We start from the raw sequence: 14,929 nt of genomic DNA, 5'->3' as shown, positions 1-14,929 counted from the left end.
TAGGTACCAGACTCCAGATTATTTCGAAAAGAAGAAGAGAAGGAAAAACGGTTTTCATTCCTATAACCTCTTACGCCATGTATATTTTGCATTTTGCAATGTAGTTTCACTTTAATAATTATTATTTATTATTAAAACAGAATGGATACATTAAATAGAGACCGAAATAATGCTAGCGAATCGTCCCCAGCCTCTGAAGCATCAGGTACTACTCTAAATGCACCCTTTAGGTTTATTATTAGTTCTAAAACTTATCCATTTGTAGATGTTTACTTCCTTATACAAAGGTATCTGTCTCAGGGCCCATTGCAGAGAACTTTGGAAGTAAGTATAGTATAATTCATTTATAAATTGTTCTAAACAATCTGTGTGGATTGTTTTGAACCAGCTACTAACTATGCTAATCCCTGTGGTTTTGTAGGTGCTCAATGAAGAACTGGAACAACACAAGGTGAGTAGTTGTTAATAAGACAGAAGTTATTACCCTAGTTTTTCCTTATTTTTACTATTTTAATATTCACTTTTACACAATTTTGGATCAGTAGCATATCTGCTAGTCTGTGTTTATCTGATGTTTTCTCAGTTTGTTTATCTTTTGTGTATGTTCTAGTTATTACCTAAACGAATTGATTGGAAAGGACAGGAACATGAAAGAACAGTGGATGATATGGTAAGTGTTTAACATTAGTCCTAATTTGTTGTATAACTGTTTTGTCTGTATTTACTTTATTATTGATTATTATACAGACTGTAAATAAGTAACTAGGAAAAATATTAGAAGTAATTTGTTTTTCGTAAATAAAAAACAAACAATCAAGCTTTATCAGGTAATGTCTAAGGAGAAACTTTTTATCAACTAACAACAACCATTTTCCAAACCACCTTTTCAAAGGATTAGTCACCACCTCTGTAGATATAGAAAACAAGTTGGAGTCAGTATAATAGATAATAGTGTTGATTTAATTGACTTCAATAATGTGGCATTTCATATTTAAATAAATTTATTAGGTACTTCCAGAGATTTACAAAAATAGGACATATAAGATAACTTAAAATGTTAATACTTTCTCTACAGCAACAATATTTGAAAACATACTTTATTTTTCAGCAGCTAAAGGTCAAATTTCTTTTGTTACATTTGCAGGTATTGTATCAAGGTTGGAAGGTCACAATATGCTGTAAAGCTTACTATTTATTATAACATACCCAAAAAATGGTTTGTATGTGGTTTTGTGATACCAAAAACCTCTTTATTAACTTCTGCAATATTACTGATTTTACAACCAATTTAGTTAATAAACATTTTTTTTTTATTTTATTATAAGCAGCAATAAACATTTAGTTTTGATTTATCTCCTCAAAAATAGTCCAGGTGTACCCAAGATACAGAGTAATTTGTAAAAAAGTACGTCTGTTTTGAAAACCTCTTGTAATTCCTTTTGTAGACCAAAATTTTAAAAATGAATTCAAGAAATGTGCAATATCTTTTTCTTTACCCTGTATATTGGTAAAGAAATCACTGTAAGTCAAAATGAACACGTAATTCTACGAAAAACGGTCTTTCAAAACCTTTTTTATTCATTAAGTTGGGATGAGGCATTTCATACAGACCCTTTTCTAATTAATTGTAGGAAAGGCAGTATCCATACATTCGTCCGGATTTTTTGGCTTACGCATGTTACCGGGCGTCATTAGTTCTGAACCCAACCACACCTTTATATTCATCGATACTAAGTTTCCGTCCGAAATCAAAAAAGGATATTTTCACAAACTATGAACAACTTTTTAATTACGTCGATGGATTTCGGGGAAAGTCAATACAAGACTTGAAAGCCCCATTCAATATAGGTAATTTTGATAGAGAGTCTGTTTGGGGGTTGTTTCAAAGTTTAAATTGCAGTTAACAGTATAAGAGGTAGGGAAATTGGGGGACCACTTTCTCGACGACGAACAATTACTCCGAGAATTTTTAATGGAATGCAAATGCAAAGATGTACGATCGGACATTTGTCTGCCGTATATTGTTTGTTGTTTGATCACTCTGGAGGGTAAGTTTACGTCAGATTTAGGAGTCTAAGACATTAAAGTTTAATATTGTAGATACGTAATTACTGGTGCTGATGATCTCTTAATTAAGTTGTGGTCTTCTTATACTGGTCGGCTTATTGCCACTTTCCGGGGTGCGTCTTCAGAAATTACAGATATTGCAATTGATTCTGAAAATCAATTGCTGGCAGCTGGGTCTATTGACAGAATTTTAAGGGTGAGAGGTGACTTCACTTTTTTGAAAGTCTGATTTAAATGTGGCTTGTTAGGTGTGGAGTTTGCAAACTGGAGCTCCCATTGCAGTCCTGCATGAGCATTCCGGCATGATTACTTCAGTAAATTTTTGTCCTACCCCTTGTTGGGGTCAACGTTATTTAATAAGCACCAGCACTGACGGTTCCATAGCATTTTGGGCTTATAACTCGGATGGTATAAATAAGGTTGAGTTCAGGTGATTACAGTCTCACTAATTAAGTAGGTTGTGTGTTGATAATTAATAATTCTTGTGGCAGAAATACCCCTACACTTTACCAGGAAAAACTAAGACCAGGGCAGGCGCAAATGATTTGTTCCTCGTTTAGTCCTGGTGGTACTTTTTTAGCCACTGGATCGGCAGATCATCATGTAAGGGTGTATTACATGAAAGGTTTGTTTTCAAAATTGCTTTAGGTATTTAGTGGTTTTATGGTGGTTTTGTTGTAGGTGACGAAGGTCCGCAAAGAATTTTAGAAATTGAATCTCACACGGATCGCGTTGATTCGATCCAGTGGGCGCATAGCGGTTTAAGGTTTCTGTCAGGCAGTAAAGATGGCTCTGCTATAATATGGTGGTTTGAACGGCAACAGTGGAGAAACCAGTATTTGGATGTAACCACCAAACTTCCAGGGTAAATTAAATGAAGCTCTGTTTTGGTCAAATTAATACGTCTTATTTAAATGCAGGGATAAACAAAGTACGGAATCAGATTCGAAGAAAATACGCGTTACTATGGTAGCCTGGGATCGATCTGACTGTTTTGTAGTGACAGCTGTCAGTGACCATAGCTTGAAAGTGTGGAATGCTTCAAATGGACAGTTAATTAGAGTATTAACAGGTAAATATTAACATGGCTATTATGGTGGTTTATGTAGCTTAATTTTTCTACAAGTAATAAAACACCATTACATAATTAGGGCACACTGATGAAGTGTACGTATTGGAGCCGCATCCGCACGACGAGGACGTTATTCTGTCAGCAGGACACGACGGACAGCTCCTGATTTGGGATATACACAAAGGGGAAATTTTGTTCAAGTACTTGAATACTATAGAGGGTAAGTGGTGGTTTGCGACTAGAAAAACTCCAATTTGAGTTAAATCTTATTAGGACAAGGTTATGGAGCGATTTTTGACGCTAAATGGAGTCCGGACGGTCTCACTATATCAGCAAGTGATTCGCACGGTGATATTTTGACGTTCGGTTTTGGAACTGGAAGTCCGTTTTTTCAACAGGTAACGCTTTGAAAACAACACAACAATTAGTCACAATTTATTATGTTTGATATTGAATGTATATTTTAGCTTCCTAAAGAGCTGTTCTTCCATACTGATTATCGGCCGTTGGTTAGGGACCAAAACTTTTGGGTTTTGGACGAACAAACTCAGGTACCGCCCCATTTGATGCCTCCTCCATTTCTGGTCGATATCGATGGTAATCCGTACCCGCCCATGTTGCAAAGACTGGTTCCCGGCAGGGAAACTTGCAACACTGAACAATTGGTGCCAAATATCGTCATCAGTAATGAGGGTATGTGATAATGTTAGTTGTCAGGCAATTTTTGCAATTTAATACCACTTTTTGTTTTAATATTAAGTCTTCTTATTGACTTAACAGTACTGTACAAGTGAGTATTCATTTAGGAAATCAAGAGGTTATACAAGATGTGTCACAACGCATCGAATATCACGTGGAAGAGGAAGAAGAAGACGATGACGATGATTTGAGGGCTAACGCTGCTGGTTCTATACGAAGCCAACGGTAAGCATCTTAAAATTAGTTAACTAGGTTACTTAGTCACCGTTTTAGTCATCTTCAGGGTAATTCTCATATATGCAAGCTTTAGTTTAACTAAAAAAATAGAGTAAAAGTTATCAATCTCATATTTTACTTAGAATTCGTCAAAGTACTGGTGACTGGCAAACTGACCACAATATCGAATGGAAAGCCAACGTTCTGATTGAACCTTTACCTTTATCGGTGTTGCAATCTTCCAACGAAATTAGGCAAGTTTTTTATTTTTAACTGAGAGGGAACTATTAAATGACTGTACTATCTCAAATTTAGGAGACTGGTCGAAGAGGCTGAAATGAACGAATACCAAAAACAGTTGCGCACGCGGCCTCTTATGATTTCGACGGCGGGTCCTAGTAATGCTAAAGTTAAAGTTCCGAAAAAACGGGGCGCCAAGAAAACCATTCATTTGGTAACTCTTTGTAGTTAACATAGAAACAATGTGATTTAATAATTATATAATGTCTCGTTAAGGATGATTACGTACAAATTCCTGTACAACCATACGCAAGTGATACTGATGAGTCTTTCTCGGATTGGGCAGAGGAATTGGAGGACTGGCGCAAAACTAGGTAGGTGTCACAATGTTTTGTTCTGCAGTGTTCCATTATTCTGAGGAAAATAACGAAAAATATTATTATAGTTTTGAATTAAAATCAATAAAGGGCTGCATGCCTGTCTAGTTAAACTAGGACTAGTAGTTGAGAGTGCAAAGAAAATTATTAATATTCCAATCAAATCTTCTAATCTTTGTTAAACTTAGCTATTCTAGTCTTCAAAAAAACTATCTTGGACTTTTCTAGTTACATTGAAGGACTGTTAAGTAATTTTATTTGGCAAAAAATTACTGAATGTGACTACTTAAAATTTAAATAATTATTATGTAACTGAATCTGAGCTGCCAATTGTAAATTTGACGTTTAGAAGAAAACGACGCAATAATGCGAAATACACCAGAAGAGAATCATCATCGGATAATGACGATGATGATGATTTATCCGATGAGACTAGCAATAGCGATGAAGTGGAAGACGAAGCAGATTCGGACGATTCGCATCAAGAAAGGGCCAGCAAATCGCGAACGACACGAGAAAACAAATCCGGGAGGGTAATTGACACTTTGACACACCGAATTCGCTATTAGATTCAACATTTTCATTTCTAACTAGGAGAAATCACGAGTGAGTTCACCGCGTCCGTCAACTTCCACTCAACGGGTACCGAAAGCATCGGTACCAAGAAATCGGGTGGTTCCTAAGAAGGAACCGGTGCCGAAAACGGCTCACACGGCCAAAATGTCAGGTGCAGTACCGTCCACTAGCGCCGATGCCAGTACATCCAAAGGATTTAAAATTAAGGTACTACTGATGTTTGTCTTTATTTACATCGGACTTAACCACGACATTTAAGGTTTCTGAACAATACAAACTGAGCGAATGGTTATCAGAAACCAGACCCAGAAAATCTCCTTATTATCCTCAGATTCACGATGAAATTGTGTATTTCGTTCAAGGTTGGTTGTTTTACATTTCTGTCAAGTATTATAGATTGATTTTTGTGTCAATTTTAAGGTCATATTTTGTATGTGGACGCGGTGAGACAAAAAAACGTTTACGAGCCCAACATTAAAGAACTACCATGGGTGAAAGGAATGCAACTGAAGGATCACGAGTTTTGCAAAGTGGTCGGTATTCGTTACGAAATCAAACCGCCCAGGATTGTGTTGCCTAAAACTGGCCCTCCAAGACGAAAGCGGTCGTCCTACTGGCAAAACTTTTACGGTCAAGTTTCACGATATGCCAGATGTTTTAGACTTTTTTGTGTTGAAACAGTGTTATTTGACCGCTTTATCCAGAGATTGGCAAAGTGACGACAGGTAAGTGATGCCATTTTCAGCATATTTTATAGTGTGTGGTATATTTTTGATTGTCAAGAAATTCTAGGATTTTTATTCAAACTTTAACACCTTGTATGTTTGTAATGAAAAACTTTTAGGCCATACCACATTATTTATGTATTGTGTACAGGGTGATCAACTACTTATTAAGTATTTATTATTATTAAAACCCTAGTGACTGCTGCTATTTCTTGATTCTGTTGCTTAATCTAGATAGTTTTTATTCTAATCAGTTTTTCTCCAAATTTTGTCGTTTTCGAGATTTTGACTATTAAATATTGGAATTTTTAATATTTGGATGCGTAATAATATTAAAATTCTGTTTTACTATCATACATTTTCCTAACCGACATTTTCTGAGGAATATGGACAAAATAGGAATTCAGTATAGAGTAGGACTACTCACTTTAAGCCAACTTAGCACGACATTTTATATGTTTGGCATTTATTTACGTCCAAGTGAGTAAAGGTTTTTGATTAGACAAAATCAATCCTACCAGCCTATTTTGTAAACATCTTCTACTTTATATGTTTTATATGAGAGAAAGAAAGATGCTAAAAGTACTACTATTCAGTCAATTCGTAATGTTGAAATAAATTGTCAGGTTTCGGTGCATGATAGACGATAACTGGTGGATTGGTGCTATAACCACTAAATCACCAGCTAGCGACGTGTACCCAGAGTCTGTCTTCATGTGCTACGAAATTGTCTGGACCAATGGCGAAAAAGAACGAATGAGTCCTTGGGATATGGAACCGATCGATGAAAATCGTACGTGTTTTTTTTTGTCTAGTGTTATGTAATTTTAATTTGGTAATAACGTGTAGGCATTCCCGAGGATGAAAAAGAAGCAATACCCGTTCTGGAGAACGAGCTACGATCGATTTTGTATAAACCCGTATCCGATGACTGGCCTAATTGCGAACGCGACACTGCTTGCAAAGCAATAGCTAGGGGAATTACCCAGGTTATTATTATTTTACTCCTTTTTGGAGTATTATTATGAATGTTTGTGATGCAGGTTATGGAACTGGCAATTGCTGAACCGTTTCTTGTCCCTGTCGATATTAATGTCTATCCCACTTATGCTTTAATTGTTGAGTACCCAATCGACTTGTCAACTATAAAGGCCAGATTTGAAAATAATTTTTACAGGTACTACTAGCATTTAACTAGCAGTGAAAATATAGTTTTGAACAATACATTTTAGGCGGATCTCGGCAGCTCAATTCGATATACGCTATCTGGAAGCGAACGCTGTTAAATTCAACGAAAAGGACAGCATTATAGTTAAACATGCTAAGATTTTGACTGAATTATGCTTGAAGATTGCTAAGTAAGCTCATAACCTTTACAGTGTCACTAGACTGAATACTTTATTTTGCAGGAATGGGAATAACGCAATTGACATTGCCGCTATTTATCATCAATTGGTGGACGAATCATTTACCACAACTGACGGTATTGTATTAATGTTTGTCAATTATACAGTAAAAATATTTTTTGTGATGCTAGATGAGGACGAAGTTGATATCGAAAAACCTTCTACAAGCAGAGCTGTGAGATATTTGGCAGTCAGATCATGGAAATCTCCAGATGATTGGAAAATAGAAGCCATGTTGGTTTTTATATTTTTCCATATTTTACAGGGTTTTTAAGTTTATATTTTACAGGGGACTGTTGGAACTTATGTGGCAAACTGAAGACTCAGTGCCATTTAGAGAGCCAGTTAATAAACACAAATATCCAACATATTATCAGGTAAGCTCACCAGTCATTATTGGACATGGATATTTATACTACTCTACGCTAGATTATCACTAATCCTATGGACCTGGAAACGGTGAAGGAAAAGCTCCAAAAAGAATTGTACAAAGACCCCAAAGATTTTTGCTGTGATGTAAGATTAATTTTTCATAACTCGAGGACGTTCAACACTAACAAAAGATCGAGGGTGAGTTTTTTTGTTAGAAATTTTAGGAACAAAACTATAAATTAAATGGCAATTTTCCCATTTCAGATTTATGTAATGACCGGTTCGACTTTCCGCAATGTTCGAGGAGCACATAAAGAAAATCACTTCAAACTGGCGAGTAGCCAAAAAAAGACTGCGCTGCCGCAGCAGTTCATCCGAAAGCGCTGACGTTGACGTAACATCATCGGACGAGAACAAGAGCTCTAACGAAGTGGAAACCATCAAGGTGGTGGTGGAAAAAATTGAACCAATAGAAAATGGTGGCTTGGCAGCTTATGACAGCGACAGCGACAACACACCTTTGGGAGCCTTAAGGGGCGCAAGCATATCGAATACCGAATCTGACAATACTCAAGACAAGACTCCCTTAGACCGGAATTCCGAGTTGCAGAAGCGTTTAATGCCAAACGGAACACAGGAATACCAACCAGAACCTTCCACTTCGAGTCAAAGCATCCTAGACGACTTTGATCATAACTACACTTGCAAAAAGTCAAAGGCTAATAACTGTGATAATAACCAACCGTCAACGTCGAGTTTATACCATAGCGATTCGTCTGAAAACGAAACGTATCATCCGACTAGGAAATTGAAAACAAAAATACTGGAAAGCGAGTCAGATGGATCCCCAGACATTCCCTGCAAGGCTAATAGTAAAACTTCGAGCGGATCAGACAGCGAAGAATCTGTAAATTTACTGGAGCTGCAGAGCGGCCTGAGAGCGAAACAGAAGAAACTCACTGAAACCGACGACCAAGACGAAGACTTTAGTCCGGAAGAGTCTTCTAGCAGTTCTGATCATCCGGCTCCGTCAAAACGAAAAACAGTGAAACGAATTAAAAGAAAAAGCAATAGCTCAGACTCGGACTTTGAACTGTCTGACTCTAAAAGAAAAGCCCGTCGGAAACGAAAACCTTCATTTGTCGTTGAAGACGACGAGGAGGAAGATGAAGAAGAAACCGAATCTTCACCTACTAATAATAGCGACTCAGACTCGGATTATAGTGAGGGTACCAGACCGCAACGGAAAGGCAGACGCAGATCGAAAAAGATCCGAAAACAGAAATCAGACACGGACTCGGACAGTGATAGTGCGTTACGACCGCGAAAACGACGACGAAAAGCCGCAGACTCGGATTTGGACAATAGACAAACAAACGGTAGAATGAAGTACCTCGGCAACGTAAGTAGTCGTGGTCGAGTGAGGAAAATCACGGAAAAAGCAGCGGCTTTTCTCAAAAAAGACAAAAAGACTGGATGACGTAGGTTAAGGTATTACATAGAATGTTTAAGGAGTGATGTGGAACGTTTAGTGTATTATATTAGACCTAATTAAGTTTCATTTTTACCGTTAAACGATCACGTTATTTAACGCGCCAATTTTTCTGTATTTATTGATAATTTAGGGTTGACTTTTCTTACAAGCAAACTTTTGTTGCAATTTTGCTGTTTTTAAGTGTTCTACTCATAATGCTGACGATAAAATTTATGAAGATAACTCAAGACCAAATCTATTGCCCTTAGTAGTAAAAATATCCTTGAAAAAAATTAATGAAGATGGATTTCTTGGAGAAGTACTGCAAGTTTATTGCCAGGTTAGGTAACCCAATTTGATTTCCTCCTTGCTTTTTTCTAGGGCGCTCTTCTGACATAGCATAGTTAATCTCTGACAATTAGTGAGTTGGGATTTATGATCTATAAATCAATAAAAGGTTATTAAAGCCAAATGAAAAATTCGACTTGTCAAAATGATTCTATTTGTTGTTTAAACCCTTTTACGATGATTGATATAGTTTATTAAATCAATGTGAAGGGCCAATTTTTAAAAGGTTTTCAGGGTTCAGGTATTGACGGTTTTTGTTATTAATTTTTAACTGAAATTTAGCAACAATTTGTTTGATTTACGATATAGATAAAGCAGTCAATCATTATATCGTGCAGCCCTGGTATATCAATGTCGTCGTCAAATTATCACCGGTGCGGCAAGCATCCCACTTGAATTAACCATGAGGAAGGTATTCATAAATTTATTTTTACGTTTTGTATAGTAGTGTAACATGTTCGTCCGCTTCGTATAGGTCACATCTCGTATTTAGCATCGGGATGCTCGAAATCGTATGGGCTTGAAGTGAAAGCCAAGTAGTTACACTAGAAAATTTCACTGTGAATTTGTTCGAATTACACGCTTAGGTAAGTATACTGATACATTTTTATCAGAGTAATTGTTTGTTAAGTGTCAATATTTTGAGGATTCTACTGTTTTATAGTTTGGTGTTATTAAGTTAGACTGGTGAGATTTATTTGCCAATAACTACTTATAAGGAAAAGTTTTTTATAGCTGTTGCAAATTGCTTACTAGGTTTATAAACGGAAGTGATATTTAACTCCAGTCAAATATTTGATGATTCTATGTTTATATGGTACATTTACAATTACCAGGATAGTTCATAAAGTACCTACGAATTTCTGTTGCTACTAAAAGCCAATTTAATGTTTAATAATGTGATTCCGTTAATTTTCAGGATTAAATAAAATGGAAATAGCAGGAATCCATTTTGCCCCCTTAAAAGTCCCAATGGACAGGAGACTTCAGACCTTGGCAGCAGGTGTTGGATTCGTCTGGCTCATATTCGGAGGCTTTATTTGCCTTCTCCTATCCATTTACCTAGTACTTTTCACGCGATACTGGCTAATTACTGCAGGATACCTACTTTGGGTGTTGTATGACAAGTCAATCAGCCAGAAAGGAGGCAGAAGGTGGACGTGGGTCAGATCATGGAGGTATATAATTTCACCTTATTATTAAACTGCTGGAAAGCATGATATAAATAATGCTTGTATGGATTTAAACAGTACAAATTGGTTAAATTTGTTTAATTTTAGTTGGTGGAAATACATGAAAGATTACTTTCCGGTTACCCTTGAAAGGCTGCCTTGGGTGGACTTGGACCCCAAGAAAAACTACCTGTTTTGTTGTTTTCCTCACGGGATGTTATCGTTAGGTGTATTCTGCAGCTTTGGTAAGTATATAGATAACTCCAAAGTCCATTGAACTGATCAGATAATGACATTATCTAATAATGTAAATTGAAAGTTGATTGATATTTTTGATGCATTAACTAAAAAATGTAGGCTAACCACCCCTGTGGTTACTATATAATTAAATATCTTAGTCTATGAGAGGGACCAATTTTTTTACACGTGTGTCTTTCTGAGTATTAAAACGTCAGTATAACACGTCTAATGAGGTGCAAACTTAATTGGCATTAAGTAATTTATTACACTTGTTGATAACAGGTTTAAAAATGAACTTTGAGTTATTCACAAACATTTTTTTATACCAAATTTTGTGTCATTAGTTATTCAATATTAAAGTCAAAAATTATAATTTCCCCACTTTCAGACTTCTTCAGCAAGTTTTTCTCTGTTAAATTTGTGAAATCGAATTTTCAGGTACTGATTACGGTGACTTTCACACATATTTCCCGCATCACATTCCCCACGTGGTGACCTTATCGCAGCACTACATTATGCCCTTCTTTAGAGAAATGGCCCTTTCGTTGGGAGGTATTTCGGCCGAAGCTAATTCGATCGATCACACCTTGAAATACCCGGAAGGCGGTCACGTGGCCATCCTAATGCCTGGTGGGGCTCAAGAAAGTTATTATTGTAAACCGGGCCAATATAGAATAATACTCAAGAAGGTAATAGAAGTTACTTTAATAGTTTGATTTAAAGGGAAAGTAACACCAAACTTACAGTAGTTAGTTACAGTACAGAAATACCCATCATTAGGAGCTAAAATGGTAAAATCTAACAAAGAATGCTTATAAATAACGTGGAACGTTTATTTACCATTTGGGGGGTTTATAAAAGCTTTGTGTTACTTTCCCTTTTGCTTTCAACTCCATTTTGAGAACAGTTTAAGTCAAGTGTACCATCATTGCATGATTTATTGTAGAGAAAAGGTTTCATTAAAATAGCGTTAAGGAACGGATCTCCCCTAGTCCCGGTGCTTTCATTTGGAGAAACAGACACTTTCGATCAACTAGAGGGCGATACTTTGAGGAAAGTTCAAGAGGTTTTGAGGAAATGGATAGGGATTGCCCCTGTAGTACCTGTTGGTCGAGGTTTTTTCCAGTACACCTTTGGTTTGGTGCCTAGAAGAAAACCCATTTGGGTAGTAGGTAAGTTTTTTAAGAATATTACATAAACTGAAATAAGAATTAGTCAAGCGGAGAAGTCATATAATAATAACGTTTTTCCAACGGTTTTTACGGCATCTTGTCCCAAACTTTCACGCACATTACTACTACTCAATAATTTGTTCATTTCTGTATCACCACAGTGTAAGATAAAATTTAAACTTATAATTATCAATGAAACCACTTTTAGTTGGTAAACCAATGGATATACCAAAGTTACCCAATCCTACTAATGAAGAGGTAGACGAGTACCATGCCAAATTTGTAAAGCACCTGCAAGAAATGTTTGAAGAGCAAAAGTACAATTATGTAGATGAACCCGAAAAAACGCAGCTAGTTATAGAATAAAACCTATTTTATTTTTTTACATACACTGTTTTATTTACATACATTTTAACTTATAAAAGTAACAAAACATGAATAATGAGAGCTGCATTTAAGACACTTAAATCTAACATAAACACACATTTAATACACTTTGCCCTTCGTATCGGCGATCGGGACCATTTCTTCCTCATACTTTTCTTTGTTCTTGTTTTTGTGAGATGTACAAACCGAAAAGATGCTGTAAGAACTCCAAACTATTAGGATTAAACCTAAAGTGATGAATGCTATACAAGCGTAGTTGAGATAGTCTGGAACGCTTTGAATCATTCGTAGCTTCTCAGCTAGATCATCTGGCAATTCTACGTGTTGCGAAAAGTAGAATATGGGAATGTAGATTTTAGGAACGTTACTGTACATTCTAATAAAGAAATCATAAAAAGTGAATATAAACTTTTGCAAAAAGTCTAATGTACTCACGACATTCCGTCGATCGGTTGTAGCAACATGTTCATTTGCATGTTGGCAGCAATTTCCATTATTATCCCAGCTTTCTTAATAATAATTAAACACAATATATAATTAAAGTTTGCTTCTTAATTAGGAGGCTCTCACCGGTTCAATCACAATATACAGTTGATGTTTACTAGCATTAGGTTTCATACCCTGAATTAAGTTGGTGTAGTACGGATCAGCAGCGTGAAAATGCGGAAAAGATAAAAAAGTGGGAGAGTTTGCCCTGCACTTTGATACGCTCAGAATACCAGAAGGTGGACATTCCTTTTCCTCGCAAAAACAACCGTTTTCTGGGTTTCTCCTTCCATTGTCGAATATGAAATCGCCAGAAAATTTATAACCCGCCACCCCTTTTATTGTTACCGTTTTTTCAAACTCCAATTCAGCGAATTTACATAATTCAGAGGAGTAAAACACCAATTTGGTTTTCTTGACGTTCAAAGGGTAGAATTCCATGGCGGAGCCTACAACTCGTCCGCAAGAGCCTGGATAATAATCCGTATGGTTTCGGTAGTTCATGCTCAGTAATCGGCCAAAGTTTTCGTCTGTTTTGGTGTACATTGTGAAAACATCACTTTGTACAGTAGCATTACTCTATAAATGTGCATGGATTTGGTATATACAGATATTATCGTCCCACGACGAAAGGGGATATTACAAATTGAAAACATACTTACACCATAAAATATTCCGAATTTTTCCTGAACATTTGCTCCTGGCACGTGACTGAGTACACTAAGTATACCATCATTGTAACCATCAAACAAGATTTCTTTAGCCGTTTTCGTGACCAGAAAACTAGACAGACTGGACAGCGTGAAGGACAATATCTTTTGTTGAGATAGTTTTCGTTTTTCGCTTGATAGGCCGCTGTCTGGAATAAGACCGGAAAAAGTAACCTAAATTGTTTTAAAGTAAATTTTCAGTTTGAGTTATTTAAACCACATCTTACCAAAGAGACTGGATTGATTGTGGTGACTAAATCATCATCCATTCGCTTCGGACTGTTTTTTGGATCGTAGAAATACAATTTTTTCACTTTGTAGCTTATCGTGTTGTTTTCGTGCCAGACCAAGTCGGCTTTTTCTTTCACTTCCTTAACTCTGCATAGAATTGATGAGATTACTTATTAGGAAAGTTTTATTTCCAAAAGTTTGTAACCTGTATGGTCCTACTTCCTGGAAAATTGGTTTGACACCTGATCTGATCTCATCGGCGTTTGTCCAATTGAATAGATACAAGTCCAGATCTAGTGGGGGATTGTTGGTTTTCCAGGCTTTGAAAGCTTCTATAATGTTCAAAATTGGGTAAGTTATAGAAAGTTGGATAGTGGCGGTGGATGTGTTCCATATTTGTATATAGTTTTTACATATGACTGTAACGAACCGCTACCAATTATCTTTAATGATAGTTTTACCTGAATTATTGTCAAACTTAAGTCCATTTTTAAGCATAAATTCGTATATGGGGACTAGAAAAGTGGCTATAAGCAGCCCTAAGCTAATCAGTACTGTGCCTCCTACTAACAAAAGAAGTTGCAGATAGTGGTGCCCTCTAAAATTAGATTTGATGGTTCTGAAAAAAGAACAAAGGTTTATTTATCATTTCTGTATATTAAAAGGATTGTAGGTAAAATATAATTTAACTGGACCGCTTTGTTTGATAAGGGTGGTTTACTGTATACTTACTCCATTGATGTGAATTTCCGTTAAGTAAAAAAAAAACCACAGATAAGTAGTAACCACCAAGTTGAATTTCCGCTTGAGCACATGACTTTAAAACGACTAACGAGAGATTTCTGCTTGAATCTCGAAACATTCTTATTAATTACTCTAAAGGTTTTATCGCTAAATGCCTCGACCTTTTATTGATAAGAAACCATATTACAATCTTCAACTAGAAGTTTAGGTTCGTT

At 36.3% G+C, this 14,929-nt stretch overlaps 2 protein-coding genes and 1 pseudogene across 5 annotated transcripts; 2 read left to right on the top strand and 1 right to left on the bottom strand.

Annotated features, from left to right (window-relative positions):
- Positions 1–47: 47 nt before the first annotated feature.
- Positions 48–9,467, top strand: BRWD3 (bromodomain and WD repeat-containing protein). The gene is given in 33 exon segments (XM_081990006.1): positions 48–205; positions 266–324; positions 422–451; positions 611–670; positions 1,632–1,848; positions 1,901–2,048; positions 2,101–2,263; positions 2,316–2,497; positions 2,559–2,692; positions 2,749–2,932; positions 2,988–3,139; positions 3,219–3,359; positions 3,413–3,537; positions 3,607–3,832; positions 3,946–4,063; positions 4,198–4,308; positions 4,370–4,508; positions 4,571–4,668; positions 5,021–5,204; positions 5,266–5,454; positions 5,507–5,609; positions 5,668–5,813; positions 5,815–5,972; positions 6,599–6,765; positions 6,822–6,961; positions 7,016–7,149; positions 7,205–7,330; positions 7,382–7,455; positions 7,510–7,612; positions 7,668–7,755; positions 7,808–7,948; positions 8,015–8,029; positions 8,031–9,467. Coding segments are annotated over 33 exon segments (5,319 nt in total). The 5' UTR covers positions 48–141; the 3' UTR covers positions 9,231–9,467.
- Positions 9,468–9,839: 372 nt separating this feature from the next.
- Positions 9,840–12,541, top strand: LOC145735862 (2-acylglycerol O-acyltransferase 1-like). Of its 3 annotated transcripts, XM_081989994.1 has the most exons (7): positions 9,840–9,984; positions 10,048–10,159; positions 10,492–10,750; positions 10,853–10,989; positions 11,423–11,673; positions 11,931–12,156; positions 12,365–12,541. In XM_081989994.1, exons 3-7 carry the CDS (start codon positions 10,503–10,505, stop codon positions 12,520–12,522), a joined length of 1,020 nt encoding a protein of 339 aa, XP_081846120.1. In that variant the 5' UTR covers positions 9,840–9,984; positions 10,048–10,159; positions 10,492–10,502; the 3' UTR covers positions 12,523–12,541. The 3 variants fall into 3 exon arrangements, with proteins under 3 accessions (XP_081846120.1, XP_081846119.1, XP_081846121.1); XM_081989993.1 differs by lacking the exon at positions 9,840–9,984 and having other exon boundaries at positions 9,998–10,159; XM_081989995.1 differs by lacking the exons at positions 9,840–9,984; positions 10,048–10,159 and adding an exon at positions 10,272–10,421.
- LOC145735854 (protein peste-like) lies at positions 12,512–14,841 on the bottom strand (annotated as a pseudogene). The gene is made up of 8 exons (XR_014179768.1): positions 14,703–14,841; positions 14,432–14,589; positions 14,176–14,302; positions 13,967–14,117; positions 13,692–13,888; positions 13,114–13,608; positions 12,979–13,052; positions 12,512–12,919 (listed from the first exon to the last, which is right to left on the bottom strand). The product of XR_014179768.1 is annotated as a protein peste-like (transcript).
- Positions 14,842–14,929: the final 88 nt, after the last annotated feature.

Source organism: Ips typographus, linkage group LG11, assembly GCF_016097725.1.
Source record: "Ips typographus isolate SLU linkage group LG11, UJ_Ityp_2.0, whole genome shotgun sequence".
Classification (NCBI taxonomy): Eukaryota; Metazoa; Arthropoda; class Insecta; order Coleoptera; family Curculionidae; genus Ips; species Ips typographus.
Note: the sequence above shows the minus strand (reverse complement) of the source record. Positions and strands in the feature narration are given on the sequence as shown.